We start from the raw sequence: 21,903 nt of genomic DNA, 5'->3' as shown, positions 1-21,903 counted from the left end.
TATTGTGGTGTCATGTCTCCCCCTCTGGCAAGGCTGAAATTGGTTTTGGTATCAGGAAACCAAGTTTACCTGAAACGGTTTCCTCATCTCTAAAAATCGGAGAAATACCTATGTTTTCCTCCTAAGATAAAGGTCTTAGAAGAACCAAAGTAGGAATAAGATAGAAGAATAAGTGAATTTTGAAAGCAGCTTGTGAACTTCAGGCATGAGAGAACTATAAAGCAAAATGATTATTAGACCAGGGGATTTTCACAATTTTTGACTGAAAAAAAGGTTCTCTTGATTGACACTGGGCAAATCTTTTCTTACTGGGGTGGCTGTTTTCTAACTGGTCATGCAGACATATCGAAGTTAATAAATAATTATGTTTACACTGCTAACACAACTTATTCGGACATAAAACAATTTGTAAACAGCTTATACTCTTCAGCAATCTCCAACTACAGACCAGCTCTGATTTTATCATTGTTTCTAAATGAGATATTAACTACCCTCGAAGCTCTCCACTGTCCCCACAGACAGCAAAGTAGAAATATCTAAGTAGAGACTGCCAGAGCACCTGGTTTCCTGAAGACACAGGAGACTAAGGTGGGAATGGAATGCATTTGTGGCAGATCCAATAAGAAAATCATAGAAAACAATCAGAAATTAACAGGGTTAATTAAACGGCGGTTGAGAACACTAGTCACCATAGGAAAGCTAAGTATTTTGGAAAGGCTTGGCACATGCCGTTACTTAAGCTTTGCCTACTGGCAATCTGGCATTTCTCTGATGGAGACTGGCTCTTCAGCCTCTCGGGATTCCCAGAGCGCCTTGCGCGGCTCTTGGCGGGGAAACGCCTGGAGGTCACAAGGCTGCTGCCGCGCCTGTGAGGGCGACGGTTGAGGGAAGACGCCTGCGCATCCCACAGAGCGCGTGCTGCGTGGTGCGGGTTTCGTGGTCGCTGGTGCCAGTCCTCAGACGTTCCGTAATGTCTATGTTTGTTTGCTTGTTTGTTTTCTTTCGTGTTTGTTTTTGTTTTTTGCTTTTTAATCTCTTTTTCTGAAACCTCCCAACTACTTTTAAATTCCTTAAAGTCTTAATGGTGAAACATGGCGCGGGGGGGTGGGGTGGGGTGTGGAATGTAGACCTACTAACTCCTCACGAGAGGTTCTTGAGACGAGGTTAACTCTAGCGTCTCGTCCAGTTTTCGTCAGGATCAGTTAAAACAGTAAATTGTCTCTTCTGGGACCTCTTCCAGTTGAATTTTCTGATTAAGAAAAGTGAAACTGGGACCAAAAAAATTGAAACTTAGTGAAAACATCAGTCGTAATTGAGAAATCAGAATCAGCCAAAATCTGGAATATTTTCTGTTCCTCTTTTGCGATTGTTCCACAGAGTAGGACAGTATGTTATTATCCTGAGAGCCATGCTGAAGTTCAGTAAAGGATCTTTACCTGATTCGGTCCTTTTGAAACTACAAATATAAAACAAAAATTTCAGGATTTTTTTTTTCCATTTTCTTTCTTTCTTGTTTTTGTTTTTTGGGTTTTTTTAAGACTTTTTTTGGTATTATTATTCATTTGAGAGAAATAGCGCGGGAGAGAGCACACAGGAGAGCAGAGAGTGGAGAGCGGGAGCAGAGAAGGGAGGAGGGGGAAATAGAAGGGAGCAGGGAGCTAGAGGAGAGAGGGGCTCCTTAGGATCCTGACCGGAGCCTGAGTTGAAGACAGTTGAAGACAAGACAGTTTACGGACTGAGCTACCCAGGCGTCCCCCCCCCCCTTTGTTTGTTTGTTTTATTTTTGTTTTTTGTTTTTTTTTAGGTATACATATATGAAAGATCTTTATTATAAGGAATTAGTCCCACAATTAAAAGGCCCAAGATCTGCAGTTATCAAACTGGAGACCCAAGAAAGAGTTAAAGTTTCAATTTAAGTCCAAAGGCGGGAAAAGACAGACGTCCCAGCATAGCAGACAGGCAGGAGGAGCTCCTTCTTACTCAGGCTTTGTGTTTCATTCAGGTCTTCAGTTGACAGGGTGAGGCCTGTTAACCCTAGGGAGGGCAATCTGCTTTGCTCAGTCCTGCAACTCAAATGTTGATCTCATCCACAACACCCTCACAGACACACCCAGAACAAAAAACTTAAGATTACTTTAAAGAGTTTGGCAAGGGTAGTTTTCATTACTTAATACCTACCTAACTGTAACCATGTAGTCAATGCTTGAATACATCGATTTGTTTATGTAAAATTTATTTACATGAAATTATTCACATAAAAAAGTCTGACTTTACATGTAATAAGCTAGAATGTTAGGGATAAAAATAAAATCTGAAGTTAAAGCTTTTATTTGTGTCATAAGGTTGAATTAAAGAAAAACTTTATCCGAAGATGGCCACTGCACAATTGCAAAGAACTTCCATGGTATGATTTCGTATACTTTAATATATGTTAATTTAGCTAATTTTATTGTTTATTGAAGTCTCAATTATTTTTATATTCTAAAGTTAGAATCAACTGTTTGAGGGTTTAATGAGATCAGGAAATTCTCTATTTTAAGAACTGAAGATATTTACTAAACTCTTTATAGAGTCAATGGAGAATTATAGTAGATATTTGATGCAGTGAATTAAATAATTGGTTCATATTCAATTTAGATAAGGTGAATAAATGCTATTCTCTTGCTTTGATGAAATTATCATTCTTAGCAGTCCATTCCTACAATTGATCTTAGCCAAAAGGCCAAGAAGCGATTTAGCAGTCCATTCCTAGGAAATGAATGTACATGCTTCACAAAGATAAAATTCTCATCGTTGCACAGTTCTTGTGTTATAGTTACCTGTGTCAAACCTAGTTGGCAACTAAAGAGAAAAGAAGTGTTATCTATCATGTGCTTGCAGCCAACTGCAGGAGGATTTTTGACATGATTTTTAACTACTTTTTGCATTTTACCTTTAAGCGGCAACCCTGGAATTACCCTCACATCTTAGAAGCCACCCTGACTTTCTGGGGTTTACTAACCACTATGGCTAGGATTTTTTTTTTTTTTAATTGTTAGAATTCTTTGGGAAAGTATCATACTTATGCAAAATTAGATCTACTCAAAGTTCAGGAAGATGTTATTTTTAATAAATCTAAATGATATGTTTAAATTTTCCTTGAATTTAGAGTGCATTGGTGTTTCCCAATAAGATATCAACAGAGCAACAGTCTTTAGTGTTAGTGAAGAGGCTCCTAGCAGTTTCAGTATCCTGTATCACATATTTGAGAGGAATATTTCCTGAATGTGCTTATGGAACAAGATACCTAGATGGTAATGTCATGTTTATATTTTGTTTGTTTCAATTTTTTAGATGTAATGTTTATTTTAAAACTCTCTTTGAATGTACCTGGGTGGCTCAGTGGGTTAAAGTGTCCAACTCTTGATTTCAGCTCAGGTCTCAATCTCAGGGTCATGAGTTCAAGCCTGTGTTGGGTTCCCTGCTAGGTGTGGGAGCCTATTTTTAAAAACCATTCATACACAAAACTCTTTCTTTAAATGTGTTTTTATTTTGGCTTGCTTTAAAACTGTAGTATTTTTGACCCAGCAATTGTACTACTAGGTTTCTACCCCAAAGATACAAATGTAGTGATCCAAAGGGGCACCTGAACCCCAGTGTTTATAGCAGAAGTATCCTCAATAACCACTATGGAAAGAGCCCCAATGTCCCTTGACAGATAAATGATATGTTTAAATTTTCCTTGAATTTAGAGTGCATTTGTGTTTCCAATAAGATATCAACAGAGCAACAGTCTTTACACACACACACACACACACACACACACACACACAGTAGAAACTACTCAGCCATCAAAAAATGAAATCTTAAAAAAAATGAAATCTTGCCATTTGCAACAGCATGGATGGAACTAGAGGGTATTATGTGAAGTGAAATAAGTCAATCAGAAAAGGACAATTTCATATGAACTCATTCATGTGGAATTTAAAAAACAAAATGAGGGTCGCCTGGGTGGCTCAGTGGGTTAAAGCCTCTGCCTTCAGCTCAGGTCATGATCCCAGGGTCCTGGGATCAAACCCCGTATCAGGCTCTCTGCTCAGCTCGAGCCTGCTTCCCCCTCTCTCTGTCTCTGCCAGCCTCTCTGCCTACTTGTGATCTCTGTCTGTCAAATAAATAAAATATTTTTTTAAAAAATGAGATCAAAGGGGAAGAGAGGGAAAAATAAGAAAATCAGAGAGGGAAACAAAACATAAGACTCTTTTTTTTTTTTTTTAAAGATTTTATTTATTTATTTGACAGGCAGAGATCACAAGTAGGCAGAGAGGCAGGCAGAGAGAGGAAGGGAAGCAGGCTCCCCGCCGTGCAGAGAGCCCGATGCGGGGCTCGATCCCAGGACCCTGGGATCATGACCTGAGCCGAAGGCAGCGGCCTAACCCACTGAGCCACCCAGGCGCCCCAAAACATAAGACTCTTAAATAGGAAACAAACTGAGGGTTGCTGAGGTTGTTGGGGAGTGGGGTAACTGGGTGATGGACATTGAGGAGAGCACACTGTGATGTAATGAGCACTGCGTATTATATGAGACTGATTAATCACGGAACTCTACCTCTGAAACTAATAATATTTATGTTAATCAACTTTAAATAAAGTAAGAAAAAATAATAGATAAAACTAATTTTTACTTAGAGATTTTCTAATAATAGCTTTATTAAGATATGATTCACATACCTGACAATTCATGCATTTAAAGTGCACAGTTCAATGATTTTTAGTGTATTCAAATTGGTGTGCAATCATTACCGCAGTCAATTTTAGAACATTTCTTTAACCCATAAGGTAACTCCATAACCAACTAAATGGCTCTCCACTTCCCCTACCTCCCCAGTCCTAGGCATCCACCAATCTCTCTATCTCTATGAATTTGCCTATTTTGGATATTTCATGTAAATGGAATCATACAATATGTAGTCCTTTGTGATCAGCTTCTCTCACCTAATGTTTTTAAGGTTATTGATATGGTAACATGAATTAGTACTTCATTCTCTTTTATTGCTGAATAATATTCCATTATATGGATATACCACATTTCATTTATTCATTCATCAGTTGAAGAACCTTTGTTTCAGTTGTTTCCACTTTTTGGCTATTTATATTTTTTCTTTTTCTTTTCTTTTCTTTTTTTTCTTTTTTTTTTTTTTTAATTTGAGAGAGAGCACCAACGAGCAGGAGCGGGGAGGGGCATAGGGAGAGAATCTCAAGCAGACTCCACACTGAGCTTGGGGCCAGACATGGAGCTCGATTTCACAACCTTGAGATCATGACCTGAGCCAAAATCAGAGTCAGACGCTGAACCAGCTGAGCCACCCAGGCACCCAATTTTTTTGGCTATTATAAATAATGTCACATTCATGTACAAGTTTTTGTGTGGGTTAAGTGGTTTTTAAAAAGTATATTCAAGGGGTGCCTGGGTGGTGCAGTTGGTTCAGCATCCAACTCTTAAGTCTCAGTTCAGGTCTGGTATCAGGGTCATGAGATTGTTCCCACTAGGGGCTTAGCAATCAGCAGAGTCTGCTTGAATTTCTCTCCCTCTGCCCCTCCCCCTGTACACTCACTCTCTCTCTTACTGAAATAAATCTTTTTTAAGAATATTTAATACCTTTGGATGCACTTAATCATAATATTTTTTCCTCAGTTTCTCAAATTTAATTTTATCTGACATTACTCTTACAATGACGAATATGTAGATAAAAGTATACTATTATTAGTAGCTTTGTACAGTGGTAGTTAGTATATGTTATGTTATTTTAAGGAAGTAAAAATAATATAGTCTATTTATACTACAGTAATCATTCATTACCCAGGGCATAGTATGTACCTAATTCTGAGTGCTAACTATGTGCTGGGCAATATGTGAAGTGCTATGTTATGTATTATATCTTGTTAATTCATATTATAGGCCTATGAGTTAGACATTATCCCTGTTTTTCAGATAAGGAACCTGAGACAAAAATCTCAGTACTTTCCATTGTATTACCTGTTCTTTCCTGCAGGTCTCTATCTCTGGTAGCTAAATTCTTGGTCTTTTGCAAGTATTTAATTGGAATAAGGGCCTGCAAATACTAAGACTCTTGGATAATGATGGTTTGAAAGCATTATATCTGACTTTAAATATTTTATAACTTTTAAGAATTTTTTTTCTACCCATTAACGTGTTTCCTAGTCATTATGGTGTCATTTTATAATAAGGAAAAAAATATTCTTTGTTTCCATAAAACGTTTCTTCTTTTAAATTATATTAATATCAATCATCTGGAAGTTCATTGCTATTTAATAATATAATATACCTCTAATACACAGCTGAAGAAAATAATCTTCAGTTAAATTTCTAGTCATTTACTAATCTTAAGCAACTCTATATTTATATAATTTTGGTGTTTAGATCTTTGTGTCAAAATTCTGAGAGAAGATAAAAACTGTCCAGGATCTACACAGTTAGTGAAGTGGTAAGTAAAAGAATACCTAATGATATTAAATTATTTTTTTTCTTAAATCACATTCTTTTTTTATACCTTGGATACCTTTCAGTGTTTAACCTAATTTTAGTAATTCCCTTTTCAATACTAGATACCATTTTTGCAGGTCTTTGGATTTTTGCCTTAAAATTTTCCTTTATTTTATGCTCCATGTGAACAGAATTCATTTTCCTATTAGTGTTCCCCACAAGTAGCTGTCAGATATTTTACCTCCTATCCCGAACCATCCTCTATCAACATTTTATATTTCTGCCACTATTTGTTTTGTTTTATTATTTTAAGCTGGTTAATAAGAAGGGAACTTTAGGGAGACCAGCTGGCTCAGTCATTAGAACATGTGGCTCTTGATCTCAGGGTTGTAAGTTTGAGCCCCACACTGGGTGTAGAGATTGCTTAAAAGAAAAAATCTTATTAAAAAAAGAATAACAAGAAAATTTATGTTAGTAATGAGATAACATGGAAACTTATTAAAAGAATTAAAAGAATTCTTTTCTGGAAGTGCATTCAGTCTAAAAATGAATCCTTTCTTATTTTTTAGGATGCTAGGTTGCTATGATGCTTTGCAAAAAAAATACGTAAGTCAGCATCTCCTTATCTTTTCTCCTACAGTTTATACTCCACAAATGTAACAGCAATTACCTCAAAGTAAAACTTTAATTTAAACTAACTTGTGCATAGGACAGTCCAAATTACTCAAAAGTTTGAACATTTGAACATTTTAAAGACTAATATTCAACTCATTTTAAACCAATAGAGTTAATACTTAACAAATTTGCCAAGCCAGTTTTAATTGTTAACATGTATTTGTTTTAGTAATGCATATTAACTTACAAAAACTTAATGAATTAAAATAATTCATTTATTAGTTTCACATGCCTCCTACAATTTTTTTGTTTATACTAATAATTTAATAAATTATTTCTTCGTGAGAGTTCAAAAATAAATTTCTGTGTAATCTAGGTTAAATTGTCACAAATTCTAAATAAGGAAATTCCAATTAAAAAGTGTTTACTGTAGACTATTAGCGTGTTTATATCAGCACATATAAAAAAGTCAAGCTCTAAACAAAATTGTAAAAAAGAAAATTTTATCCCTGGTCACTAACCTCCCTTATTAAAGCATTAAATATTTAATACTAATTAAATATTGAGTGACTGCTGTGTGCTAGACACATATTCCAGGTGGTCAACGAGACAAAGAGGATCTCTTCTGTAGTGGGAAAACAGTCAATAAAACAAGTAATTCAGGTAATTTCCAATTGTGTTAAAGGCCAATAAAATATTGAAGGAAAGTGTGTTGCAGGTGGAGAGGTAGGGTAACTTTTAATAGGGTGGTCCTGAGTAGGTGACATTTAAGCTGAAACTTGATTGAGAAGAAACCAGCCAGGCATTGACTTTGGGAGAGAATATTCCTGACAGAACACGAATACAAAGAGTTGAAGGGGGAGTTGAGAGAGTTCAAGGAACAAAGAGGAACAGTGTGAATGGGAATAGAATGCAATGAGTAGTAAGGGAGGGAGAATAGTTTTAGAGGAGCCTGAGGAGATAGGCAGGGCCAGAGCATTCAGAAGTGTGTATAGGTAAGGAGTTTGGATTTTATTTTAAGTTCAAATAAAAAACATTTGAAAGTTTCGAATAGAAATGTAACATCATTTGATTTATATTTTAAATTAAAAATCACTCCAGCTGCTGTTAAGGCAATATACAGTGGAAGGAGAATAAGATTGGAATCAAGGAGAATGGTGCTTAATCTGTTAATGTGGTACTGGTAAAAAATCACCAGCGCTTAGACTAGCATGGCAGAGAAGGAAAGAAATGAAAAGTTACAGGATATATTTGGCAGTAAAACTGATTAGACTTGATAGATTGGTTGTAAAGTGTAAGGAAAAGATCCAAATCAAGGATGACTCAGATTTTTGGCAGATTAGTTGAGTGGATTATTTCCTGTGATTCTCTATTCGAATGGTCTCCAAAGCCTCTTCCCTTTATCAAAGGAAAAGAGTCCTGGGGCACCTGGGTGGCTCAGTGGGTTAAAGCCTCTGCCTTCAGCTCAAGTTGTGATCTCAGGTCCTGGGATTGAGCCCCACATTCCGCTCTCTGCTCAGCAGGGAGTCTACTGCCCCTAACACACTGCCTGCCTCTCTGCCTACTTGTGATCTCTGTCAAATAAATAAATAAAATCTTAAAAAAAAAAAAAAGGAGCAGAATCCTGAACTCTGCTTTCTCTTTTCAAGATCAGTTCTTACATTGTAAGGGTTTGATGTTATTTCACAATATATATTTTCCTTGTAACTGGCAGAAATGCATGTATTTTCTTATGTCAGTGACATGAATGTCAACCTTCAGTAAGTCAACTAGAAATAGATATTTGGGGGAATAAGGAAGGACATCCAAGGTTTTGCTTTATATAAATCATATTTTCTGCAAGATTATTTCTTAGTAGGAATAAATGTTGAAATAGGACAAAGAATTCTTGTGATCCATCAAGAAAAAATATTTCATAGAGTAAAAGTAAGATTTTTGTTCTTTTATTTCAGCTAAGGATGGTTGTTCTAGCTGTAAGTATTTTTAAATTGTATGTTCTTTCTTGAAGACTGTCCTTGCTTATTTAAATAACACTAAAACCAGCAATTGATGTGTAACTTTATTCAAACAAATGATCTATTTATTGGAAAAAAGTAACAAATTAATATTTTGGGTGGTCATTTTGTATTTTGTTTTGCTGAATCCATTTAATAGTTTAGTCTAAATATCCAATTTAGTTCTCCTTGAATACTTAGACTTACATAACTCAATTGTAAATTATTTTTAAATAGGTATACACCAATCCAGAAGACCCTCAGGTAGGTATTCTTAAGTTAGTAAAGAAACAATATCTCTAATATCTAAAAATAACATAAGTTACAATAATATCTTATGCTTTTATTTTTTCCTTTTAATTTTTTTATCTTATGCTTTTAATGATATTCACTCTCACATGTATTTTCACATTTGAACCTCATAAAGTCTTTTTTGAGGTAAGACAATGTTTGTATTGTTATCTTTAAACAGATTAATATGCTTGCTACCAGAGAGATTGGGTGACTGATCCTGGGCCACAAATCCAAAACCCCTTAGAAATAACCTAAGTCTCCTAATTTATGCTTTTATGTAACATTCTTTTTATAAAATTATGAAAGGGGTTGAGTTTGACAAAAATGAGATACTTATCCTTGAACTTTGAATATTCATCCAATCCTGTCACATCCACTTGTTCATCTGACAATTAAAGAAGGGATTGCTACCATTATCATCTTCACTTTATAGGTAAGGAAACCTAGATACAAGGTTTCTTGTGTAAGGTCACAGTGGCAGAACCAGAATTTGGACCTAAGAAGGCCAGCGCATGATCTTGGTGCTTTAAACATTGCACTATCATTATTATAATATATTCATTCAGTCATGGAGAAGCAGATTTTTTTAAGAGAGAGAGAGCTGATTCCCCTTCCTGTGAGAGCACTGATATGTAAAGAAAGCATGTGTGTCCATGGTGACAAAGAAAATCTCAAGAGCTGTGAATTAGTTGATTGTTCAGAAGCTAACTAATTGTTCAGAAAATATTCTTTTAGTTTCAGATGTTTTATATAGTTCAACATTTTTTCTTACAAGAGCAGTTTGCTGATTCACTAATATTTATTGATTGTTTGGTGTGCCAGACACTTATTAAGGGCTCTATATAAATTATCCTATTTGTTAAAAATTCTCAACCACCAATGACATAGGTACTATTTTCAGGCCCTATTATTAGCTGGGGAAACTAAAACCTAGAAGGCTTAAATAACTTGCTTCTGGTTACATATAGCAAGGATTTTAAGTTCTGTGCTTAAAGCCATTCTGCTTGAGTAAGAGATAATACTGCCCCTCTTACCTGCCTCCTAAGGAGTTCCTTCCCTCTGGGATATATAATATACATTGCAATTAGTGGGAGAATATATATCTCTCTTGAGACTGAAGCCCCAAATCCCAAATCATGGAAATTTACTATTAGGACTTGAAAGTTTCATTTGACCATTAAGGATTAACATTGCAGAAAAAAACTATTAAATCAACATTAAGAGTCATACATAAGCTGTATTTAGCTACTTGGCCACCAGCACTGTATATCAAATACATAACTGTAATGTTTTCTATTTAAGACAATTTCAGAATGTTACCAATTTAAATTCAAGTACACTAGTAATGGACCAATCATGGACTTCATCAGGTATTTTATCATTTCCTTTTTGTAATACAGATTACCACTTATTTATATTAATACTATATTGCTAAATTTCAAGATTAATTCTGAAACTTCTCAAACATCCTCAATTAATCATTGAGGTATGGCTGTACAAAATATCTTTTGAGCAGCTGCAAGCCCAGATTGTGTGGCTAATTATATACTATTTTAATTGTGAAACAGAGCCAAAGAGTAAGAAAGCTATTGTATGCTTGAGTGATTAGAAATGTAATTAAAGTCCTTCACTCATTTCCTTTAAACATCTGATATAAAATGCATATTAATGTAAATAAAATTATTAGTTTATAACATTATTAATAATGATATTAGTGATATTAAATTTTAATAATAGTGACATTAAAACACACTTTATGGTGACTTTCAACTTAAAAACTTAATGATATAATAGGAATAAGAATCTCAAATAGTATGATGTAAAGTTGTTATTAGAAGCCATGGGTGTCATAAAAGAAATTAACGTGTGATTCTCTTATAGTAAAAACCAAAACAGTGAATCTAGTATGTCATCTGCTGACACCAAGAAAGCAAGTATTCTCCTGATTCGCAAGATTTATATTCTAATGCAAAATCTGGGACCTTTACCTAATGATGTTTGTTTGACCATGAAACTTTTCTACTACGATGAAGGTACCACTTATAATACATTCTGTTGTTACATATATGTTTTATTATTGAAACAATTAGTTTCCATCCTAAATGATTTTCTTAAAGATTTTTATTTATTTATTTGACAGAGAGAGAGAGATCACAAGTAGACAGAGAGGGGAAGCAGGCTCCCCACTGAGCAGAGAGCCCAATGTGGGACTCGATCCCAGGACCCAGAGATCATGACCTACTGAGCCACCCAGGTGCCCCCATCCTAAATGATTTTAAGCACCTCAAACTGTAATATAATTTTTGAAATTATAAAAATTTCATTTAATATCAGCATTTGAAAAAGAAAGATTCAGGGGCACCTGGGCGACTTAGTTAATCCTGCCTTTGGTTCAGGTCATGATCTCGGGGTCCTGGGATTGATCCCCACATTGGGCTTTCTGCTGAGCGAGAAGTCTGCTTCTCCCTTTCCCTCTGTGCCCTTCCATTTGTGTGCTCTCTCTCTCTCGCTCTCTCTCTCCAATAAATAAATAAAATCTTAAAAAAAGAAAGATTTGGAAAATGAGACTTCTGAATATGCACAAACTTTTCCAGTGATATGAACATATCCATATGAGGTACAACCTCACTTATAATTAAAGAAATGGAACAATTGAGATGCCACTTTTCAACTTACCAGAGCAATAAAATTTGTAAACCAATTATTGGCAAGGGTGTGGAAGAAAGCAGGCACTTTTATAATTCTTTTTTTTTTTAATGTATTTATTTGACAGAGATCACAAGCAGGCAGGCAGAGAGAGGGAGAGAGAGAGAGGAGGAAGCAGGCTCCCCTCTCAGCAGGGAGCCCGATGCAGGACTCGATCCCAGGACCCTGAGATCATGACATGAGCTGAAGGCAGAGGCTTTAACCCACTGAGCCACCCAGGCACCCCCACTTTTGTAATTCTTGAGAGAATGTATATAGGTGCAACAATTTTAGAGGACAATTTAGCAGTATCAAAATTTCAGATGCATGTTTTCTTTAATCCAGAAAATCAAAAGTATCTTGGGAATATACTTAACACAAACATGCAATGTTATATGTTTATAAGGATACCATGCAACTTATTAAAAAGAATGCACTCCTAATTTATCCAAGGAATATTAAAAATGGATTAAAAGGAAAGGTTAAAAACAGCTAGGTAAGTATAGGGCACATAGGTGGGTAAGTCAGTTAAACCTCAGACTCTTGATTTTGGCTCAAGTCATGATCTCAAGAGTTGTGAGATAGAGCCCCCACTTGGGCTTCGCACTCAGCACCAGTCAGCTTGTCCCTCTTCCTCTGCTTCTCCCCATCCTCAAACCCTCTCCCCGGCACACATGCACGCCCACACACATGCTCTCTCTCTCTCTCAAATAAATAAAATCTTAAAAAAAAAAAAAAACAGCTAGGTATTGAACAGTATGATCTTATTTGTGTTTTGTTAAGGATTATACATATATCTGAAATATGTATTTTACATGTGTAGTATCTTCTAGAAGAACATAAAGCAACAACAATAATGACAACTAACATTTATTGACTACTTACATTGTGCCAATTCTGGTCTGAGGATTTAACACACTCTAACTCATTTAATACCCTACCCAATGGGGTAGGTACTATTATTATCCCCATTTCATAGATGAGAAAACCAAATCAAGGACGATAGATAACTTATTCAAGGTCAATAGTCAGTCAAGTGAAGAAAAAAAAGGTTGCCTTTTATACTATTTGAAATGTTTTCAATCTGTACTTATTATATCATTATTATTATTATTATTATTATTATTACTATTATTATTATGTTCTCTTCAACTTCATGAACATCACAGCTTATACTTACTTTTCACAGTTACACCCCCAGACTACCAACCTCCTGGTTTTAAGGATGGTGATTGTGAAGGAGTGATATTTGAAGGGGAGCCTATGTACTTAAATGTGGGAGAAGTCCCAACACCTTTTCACACCTTCAAAGTAAAAGTAACTACTGAAAAAGAACGAATGGAAAATATTGATTCAGCTATATTATCACCAAAACAATTAAAAACACCACTTCAAAAAATTCTCATGGACAAAGATGATATAGAAGATGGACAGGAGCATTATATAAGTGTCAGTACATTTTAAAGTTATAAAGTATAATAGTAACAAATGTTTGACTCAATTCTGAAGACTAATAGTTCTCAGTGATATTTGTATAAATACTGTATTATAATCATAAATTCAAGGTTGGTAGGGACCTTAAAGAAGGTGTAAGCTTTTCATTTACAAAATTTTTCCCTTGGTGCAAACACTATTAGAAGTTTAAAAGCACAACTATTCTGAATGAAGCAGGGAAAGGTACTGGAGGCCCAGACTCTCATCACCTCAACTACCCTTGTAGTGAACTCTGAGGAAACTCTTTGGACTGGAGCGTAATTTGAACCACTGAACTACTCTAATTGCCTAACTAATGTTGAAATCCTTTCTACCAATACCCCTATTAGGTGCTCATTTTAGACCTGTGCTTGAACTTTCTTGGGGCCTGCAAAGTCACTGTCCTGAAGCAGCCTGGAAGTTCCCAGAAGGCAGGAAAATTGTGTTTCTTCTTTGTAATCCTCCTGTGCCTACCACATCAGTGTATAGTGTGCATTCTCAATATTGGCTAAATGAATGGATGAATAAAAATATTAAAAAAGTCTTTTTTTTAGCTGTAATTACTCAATCCCAGGAAATCTTTCACATTAACATGATTGTTTCTTAATCTAATCTTTGTTGTTCTGTTACCTCATTTTATTCTAAATTATAATCTCAGTACTTATGTATAGAGTTTTCTTTTTTAATTCAGGCTCTGCCACATCCTAACAAATAGAAAATTCAGTTTTGAACCAGTTTAGTCAAAGAAGTCTTCTCAAAACCTAAATCCCAGTGATGGTTTATAAACAAGTATAGCTGGAATTTATGTAGCATTCTTTAAATATTTAAAGCTTGTTGATGTATGTCACAAAGAGAAAAATAATTATAAAGTAGACATTAAACTTGTTACTATTTCTACCATACTATGACTGATCTTATTCTTTACTAACTGCCTGAAAAGGGTTGGGGCATTTTTTATTCAAGTGTGTGATAACATCTGTAGAAAAATTCTGGAGATATAGAAGTAGTAGTTGTATGAACTTGTCTAATTCATTGCCCTCAAACAGTAGTAAAAACTAAGGGTTCTTAGAACCATTATGTATTTTTTGAGAAAATTGTATATTTGTCCCTAAAATGACCCTGCAACGTAAAGTAGTAGTTTTTACTTTGTCTGGATAAATATGGTACCTTTTTTTAGTAATTATAGGACTTTATTTCTACCAAGTGTAAGACAGTTGTAGTGGTGTGTTATATTAACCTTCATGTAAAACACATTTGTTCATAAATACTTCTACCCAGTTGTTTTAATTGCTTTTTGGAATGAGTCCATTTTTTTCTTCATGTAATTATATAGGATGATTTTGACCTTGACACTAAAATGGAAGAGCAGAAAAAAAACCCCGGATCTTCTGAACTTGGAGGTAAGAAATTAATGAAAATGTAGATTGATTCACTTCCAATTCAATTTTATACCATTTTAACTCTTTTTTTTTTTTAACAGAACCAAATTTAGTTTGTGAGGAAGATGAAATTATGAGGTCTAAAGAAAGTCTAGATCTTTCAATTTCTCATTCTCAGGTACAAATTTGGTAATTCCACTCACTTTTAGCTTTTTTTCAGAAGAATATGTTTATTCAGTTAATTTTCAGGTTTCCTTATTATATTCAAGGTCTTTTTAGAAGAAAATTAGGTCTTAAGAATGCTTTTTAACAAAATTTGAAAAGTATATGCTGAGCCATCTGGATGGCTCAGTCATTAGTCGTCTACCTAATACTCAGGTCATGGTCCCAGGGTCCTGGGATCCAGCCCTAGTAGGGCTCCCTGCTCGGCAGGGTGCCTTTTTCTCCCTCTCCCATTCCCCTGCTGTATTCCCTTGCTCTCTCGCTATCTCTGTCAAATAAATAAATAAAATCTTTTAAAAAAAAAAGAGTATATGTTGGAAAGTTTTAAGTATATTACTCTCAGTTTATTTAGTAATAAACCTAAATACTGTTCATAAAATTTCAGAATTTCAGAGCTAGGTAGAATCTTAAGTAATTATTCCACCACCTTTTGTATTTACAAATGGAGTATATAATACTTTTTGTTGCCTGGAGCAGACATGATTAATTTTGTTTTCCATAGACAATAAAATCTTGATATAACATTTAGATAAAAAGAACTTGAAAATAATGGGACTGACTATTGTCTATGTTCCTCTGCACTTCCCTTTTCTCCAGTGGGAGTGAGCTTAAGTTCTTATCTCTTGGAGAGTAGTGTAGTGCCTGATGATCATTTGGGATTTTTTTCAGTTCAGTGAATGATCAATCATATACAGTATCAGTTTCACTATCTTTGCCTTTGCACTTTTTGTGACAGTAAGAACTACTTAAAATTAATGGTTTTCATTAACATAATAAGACCCTAGATTTTAAGTTCCTGAATTTTGGAGCCCCATTATTATGTTATAGAAAGTTTTTATTATGTGATTTTGTGTTATTATTTTCTAGGTTGAACAGTTAGTCTGTAAAACATCTGAACTTGATGTGTCTGAAAGCAAAACAAGAAGTGGAAAAATCTTTCAGAATAAAATGGTAAGTGTACCTTTAGATTTTTTTTTCCACTCTAACCTTATAACTTTTTCCTACATGTGAGTTTATTTTGCTTCTTAACCCTTCCTTTATAGACGGATATTTGGTAAGTACCTATTATGTGTCAGGTACTTTACTAGGTGCTGGAGATATAACATGAATAACACACAGTTCCTGCTCTTAGCTCAAAGTTTAGTAATTGGAGGTCAACAAACAATGATAGGGGGCCATGACAGCAGTTTGAATAGGCTACATGGAACAAAGGAAAGAATGGTGAATTTTACTGAAAGTACATTAAAGAGGAGAATTCAGGAAAGGCTTTGAGAAATGACACTATCATCCAGATTCCAAGGACATTGCCTAGAATGCCAAAATATTCTCATGTTTTATCTTGTAAATATAAATTGTCTTGTTAATAAGACATTAAAAATTAACGTTTTGTATATATTTTGCATAAAATGAATCTCATGTTTTTAAGCAAAAAACCCACTGGTTTATGTTAGTTTCCTATTTTTGCTAAATGGATATTTGTATTTTATTTTAGACTTTTAAGTTACTCAAACTTTCCAAGATGAAGAAAAAGCATTCTGTAAAATATTATATCTAAATTTAGGAAACAAACAGCACACTCTAAGAGTGGTATAGTGACATTTCTTTCCAACTCCTCATTCAGTGACATCATGTTGGTAGTCTGAAATTGGACATGATGAGAATATTCACAGCGTGGAAGTCAGCAAATGCCTCAACACAGGATTTGTTACTCCTAGAGAACTGGTTGTTAAACATTTACCAGCACACTATTGATTATAGTGCCATTTTTCGGTGTTTTTTTTTTCCCCACAGTCTTTTTTTTTTTAAGTTTTTATTTATTATTTTCAGTAATCTCTATCCCCAATTGGGGCTTGAACTCATGACCCCAAGATCAAGAGTCATATGCTCTTCCAACTGAGCCGGGAGGTCCCGTTTTTCTACATTCTCCATAGGAAGTTTGAACTGGTAGAAGAAAGTATTCAAACTAGTATGCTGATAAGAGCAAGAGATAAAAGAATTTCAAAAATTAGTACAGCTAGCAGCAAAATGGCCTTGTAGGCAGCTTCTATTTAGGATGAGTATCCTTTACTAGGATATGGGGAGAAAAGCAAGAATTAAAAAAAAATTATTAGGAAGGATTTTCTTGTAATAAGACATTAAGATACTTTGGGGACGTAAACTAATTTCTGAAATTGCTTATGTTTTTGGATATGAACTCTCTGCCACAGTACTCCTGATTTTGAGAATCATGGCTGAATGATTGTTAGGAAGTGGCAAGAAGTGAAAATATTTAATAGTATGTACACTAAGAAAGTTATTCAAAAGTATATTTTCGACATCAAAAAATAAGCATGTCCTTTTAGAGAATAGTAATAGACAGCTAATAATGTGTCATCATCCAATATTCACTTTTAAAATTGCATAGATAGCATTATTAACAATAGCCAAAAGGTGGAAGAAACCTAAATATCCATCAATAAACAAATGGATAAACAAATGTAGTATATTTATACCATGGAATATTATTCAGCCACAAAAGGAATGAAGTACTAATGTATGCTTCAACAGGGATAAACCTTGAAAACATGCTAAATGAAAGAAATCAGTCACAAAAGTCTACATATTATATGATCCTACTTATCTGAAAGTCCAGAATAGGGATTTCTATAGAGAGAGAGAAAGTCTTAGAGCTAGTGGGAGAAGGAGGGAATCAGGAAGTAATAAATTCAAAGAACCCAGGTATCTTATTTTAGTAGGAAATAATTACACTAGGTATAATTTTAAAAAGAAAGAAGAGAATGAAGGAAGAAACAAATCAACCAGCCTCAGGTTTCTTTTTGGAGCGATGAAAGTGTTCTAAAATGGGCTACAATGATGGTTGCACAACTCTGATACTTAAAATTATTGAACTGTAAACTTTTAAATAAATGAATTGTATGGCATCTGAATTATATCTTAGGAAAACCTTTTTTAAAAACTGCATATAGTTGCCTGTAGTTTAAAAAAATCAAGTGTTGGTTGTTCTTTGAGAAATAACCAATTAGTAATTATTCCATCTTTATGGAGGCTAATGGAAATCAACCAGTAAAATCTTCTAAAGAAAATCGGAAGAGAAGTCAACTTGAACCTGGAAGAACAGTAAGTCTTATGATAATATACAGGTTGAATAAAATGGCAAGTATCAGACCATAATTACTATAGATTAAATTTTATTTATTTATTTATTTATTTATTTATTTATTTTTAATGTATTTTTTAGAGAGGGAGAGGGATGAGAAGAGAGAGAGAAAAAAATCTAAAGCAGGCTCCATTCCCAGCACAGAGCCTGACTCAATTTCACAACCTTGAGCTCTGACATGAGCCAAAGTCAAGAGTTGGAATGCTTAATGGACTGAGCCACCCAAGTACCCCTAGATTAAATTTTAAATGATAAATGTGATAATATCCCTGGATATTACCTCAAAGTACTGATATCCAAATCTTGTTTATATGTAATTGTTTCTAAAAAATGAGGTGATTTTAAAATAAGATGTGTGAGGTTTATTAGTTTTTTCTATGTAAATATTTACTGATCTATGAATGATTTGAAGAAGTTGGAGGAATTTATAAAAAAAATTAAAATCAGTATGTCCAGAAAAATATGAATAGAATGAGAAAATGAGAGTATAAGACCATTTAAGCCATTTTATTTACATAGAGCTAAAATTGGGCCACAAATTTGATCTCAGCTTCTGAGAGAACAAAAGTGAAGTATAAATAAGTTACCAAATCAACTTGTTCCATAAAAAATAGCATCTTCTCTTAGTACCTTAGGAAGAGAAAGAAAAATTTTCTTTTTTAAAAATTTTTTTAATCTTTTTTTCTTTTTTAAGATTTTTTGTTTATTTGACAGACAGAGATCACAAGCAGGCAGAGAGAAGGGGGAAGCAGGCTCCCTGCAGAGCAGAGAGCCCAATCTGGGCTCTATCCTAGGACCCTGGGATCACGATCTGAGCCAAAGGCAGAGGCTTTAACCCACTGAGCCACCCAGGCACCCCGAAAGAAAAATTTTCTTGACCTACATTTTTTTAACAGTTGTTTCATATTTGGGACCTTATTTTACCAAATCAGATCTTGTATTTGTCATTTCTGAGATAAATATTTATATTTTTCTTTTTTTTTTAAGATTTTATTTATTTATTTGACTGAGAGAGAGACAACGAGAGAGGGAACACAAGCAGAGGGAGTGAAAGAGGGAGAATCAGGCTTCCTGCCTAGGAGGGAGCCCGATGCAGGGCTCAATCCTAGGACCCTGGGATCATGACTGGAGCCTAAGGCAGATGCCTAATGACTGAGCCACCTGGTGCCCCAAATATTTATATTTTTCAACTAGAATTTTTAGTATAATTAGTAGGTTAACATTTAGGCAACTGAATAAGACTGCTTTAAAAAAAAATCAAACGTTAAAGGAATATTCTCAAAAATATAGTTAATATTTTTTTCAATTTACATAACTCAAAAAGGGAATGAAATAACCTGACACTTCAATAATTTATTGTCTTCCCAGTGTATTAAGCTTTGATTTTTTTTTTTTTAGCAAAATCATCCAATTTGTATCATTAGTGAGTTTTTTTTTCCAGAAAAATCAAAGTTGAGTTACTCAGGAATACTATTAGGGGCACACCTGGGTGGCTCGGTCGTCAAGCATCTGCCTTCAGCTCAGGTCATGATCCCAGGGTCCTGTGATTGAGTCCCACATTGGGCTCCCTGCTGGGCAGGGGAATCTGCTTCTCCTTCTCCCACTCCCCCTGCTTGTGTTCCCTCTGTCACTGTACCTCTCTAATTAATTAATCTTATTAATTTAATAAGATCTTAAAAAAAGAAAAAAAATGGGGCGCCTGGGTGGTTCAGTGGGTTAAGCCTCTGCCTTCGGCTCAGGTCATGATCTCAGGATTCTGGGATCGAGTCCCTGCTCGAGTCCCTGCCAGCTTCCTCCTCTCTCTCTCTCTGCCTGCCTCTCTGCCTACTTGTGATCTCTGTCTGTCAAATAAATAAAGTCTTTAAAAAAAAAAGAATACTTTAAGGAAGTTTAAGTCAGACACTGCTAAGTACCAGGGTTACGAAAAGAATAATATGTGATTTAAATCTTACATGGTGCCAAGGTACAATGTTTCATTATCTGTAGCTCATTTTAAAATCTTTTTTCCTTCTTATCGCCCCATAATATTTTACTATTTTGAGGACATAGTGTTAGATCTATGTTTTTGACTTCTCCAACAACCTGGATAAAGACCTTACACTTTATAAGTATATACTTACAGCAGCCATCAGAAGACACATCAGTAATAAAATTTACCCTACTTTTTAAAGAACGCAGGTATTCTATCTTAGTAGGAAATAGTCATACCATATATAATTTTAAAAAGAAAGGGAAGGATGGAACAAACAAACCTCAGAGACATGAAAAAAATCTGAAAGTAAAGACATGTAAGCTGAAAAGTATCCTTAGTAGTTTTTTTCTTTTGACAGGTCCTTCATCACTTTGATTCTTCTAGTCAAGAGTCAGTGCCAAAAAGAAGAAAGTTTAGTGAACCAAAGGAGCATATATAAAAATTAATTTTTTCTTCTGCATGTTTGTGAAGTTCTCAACATTTCAACTACTGGACAATGTATTACTATTTTAACGTGTGTTTGCCATGTGAAAATTTATACATTGTGTTAAGCAGTTAGTACAAAAACAAATTTTTAGCTGTCATATTGTGATCCTTAATCTTATCTGAGACAATGCAAGAGAACTTTTGGATAAAACCAAAAGTACCAGTGTCATAACTGATTTGCTCATTATCTACTCAATATTGATCTATCTTCCATTTTGGTAGATACTTCCTTTAAACATATATTAACCTTTAAGGTACTCTAGAGCCAATTTTAAAAACAAATAATGTTCATTTTGTTATTAAATTTTGGTAGGAATTTACTTTTTACTTATGGTAAAACTGTAACACTTAACTGGTTATTTGTCCCTGTGTCATTAAAACAATGTGCTTTGGTGCTTTGATAGAGTGTACTAACATGGTAATATATAACATACCATTAAAAATTGGTTATCTTTTTTATCTTTTTTTTTTTTTTTTTTTTTTTTTACTTCAAGGCAAAATGAGGACTGATTTTTAAGGTCTGGCATTTTGGGCAGCATAAATAAAATATTCTTCAGCATCTAGACTCTTTCATGGCTTCTAATTTTTATTTAATTAGCAGAAAATGTTTGGGTACTAATTTTGAGATCATTTTGGTAAATAATACTTTACAAGAGTTGAGCACACTTCCCAGAACCTTTGAGTGGTAGTGTGAAAGATACTGTGCGTTTAGGGAGAAACCTGAGACCTGGTTTCAGCTTTGATCATTTCCTTTGCCGTAAAAAAGAAAGACTTAAAACTTGGTCTGTTTGCTTCTTGCAGTTTAGCAGCCGCATTATAAAACATAGATTATCCATAGGTTTGCCGTTGAGAAGCGCTAATAGAGAAAGTTGGTGTATATGTAATGGTAGAAATGTACCTAACCTGTTTAATGTAAACCAAATAAACGTCCACAGACTGACCCAGATCAGGTTTTTCTGGAACAGGAAAGTTGAGGACAAGCTAATTTTCGAAAACAACCAATTTTAAAATGTTTATTTGTCCTTAGCTTTCTTGGATCCTAGCACATCTCACCTAATTGTCCTAGTATACGCTGGTACAGTTAACACACCTGCTACAGAGACTGACCAACAAAAACCTTTGTAGAACAGCAGCTTGCGCTAGCT

At 34.6% G+C, this 21,903-nt stretch overlaps 1 protein-coding gene across 7 annotated transcripts; it reads left to right on the top strand.

Annotated features, from left to right (window-relative positions):
- The first annotated feature begins 626 nt into the window (after positions 1–626).
- HORMAD1 (HORMA domain containing 1) lies at positions 627–21,897 on the top strand. 7 transcript variants are annotated; one of them, XM_032843532.1, is made up of 17 exons: positions 627–911; positions 2,343–2,404; positions 3,149–3,293; positions 6,419–6,482; positions 7,051–7,087; positions 7,681–7,759; positions 9,049–9,069; positions 9,328–9,354; positions 9,518–9,528; positions 10,687–10,754; positions 11,266–11,417; positions 13,259–13,518; positions 14,876–14,942; positions 15,023–15,099; positions 16,011–16,094; positions 18,189–18,260; positions 20,631–21,895. In XM_032843532.1, exons 2-17 carry the CDS (start codon positions 2,372–2,374, stop codon positions 20,709–20,711), a joined length of 1,278 nt encoding a protein of 425 aa, XP_032699423.1. In that variant the 5' UTR covers positions 627–911; positions 2,343–2,371; the 3' UTR covers positions 20,712–21,895. The 7 variants fall into 7 exon arrangements, with proteins under 7 accessions (XP_032699423.1, XP_032699424.1, XP_032699425.1 ...); XM_032843533.1 differs by having other exon boundaries at positions 627–978; XM_032843531.1 differs by having other exon boundaries at positions 628–967.
- Positions 21,898–21,903: the final 6 nt, after the last annotated feature.

Source organism: Lontra canadensis, unplaced genomic scaffold, assembly GCF_010015895.1.
Source record: "Lontra canadensis isolate GAN:19392208 unplaced genomic scaffold, GSC_riverotter_1.0 scaffold142, whole genome shotgun sequence".
NCBI classification, from domain to species: Eukaryota; Metazoa; Chordata; class Mammalia; order Carnivora; family Mustelidae; genus Lontra; species Lontra canadensis.
Note: the sequence above shows the minus strand (reverse complement) of the source record. Positions and strands in the feature narration are given on the sequence as shown.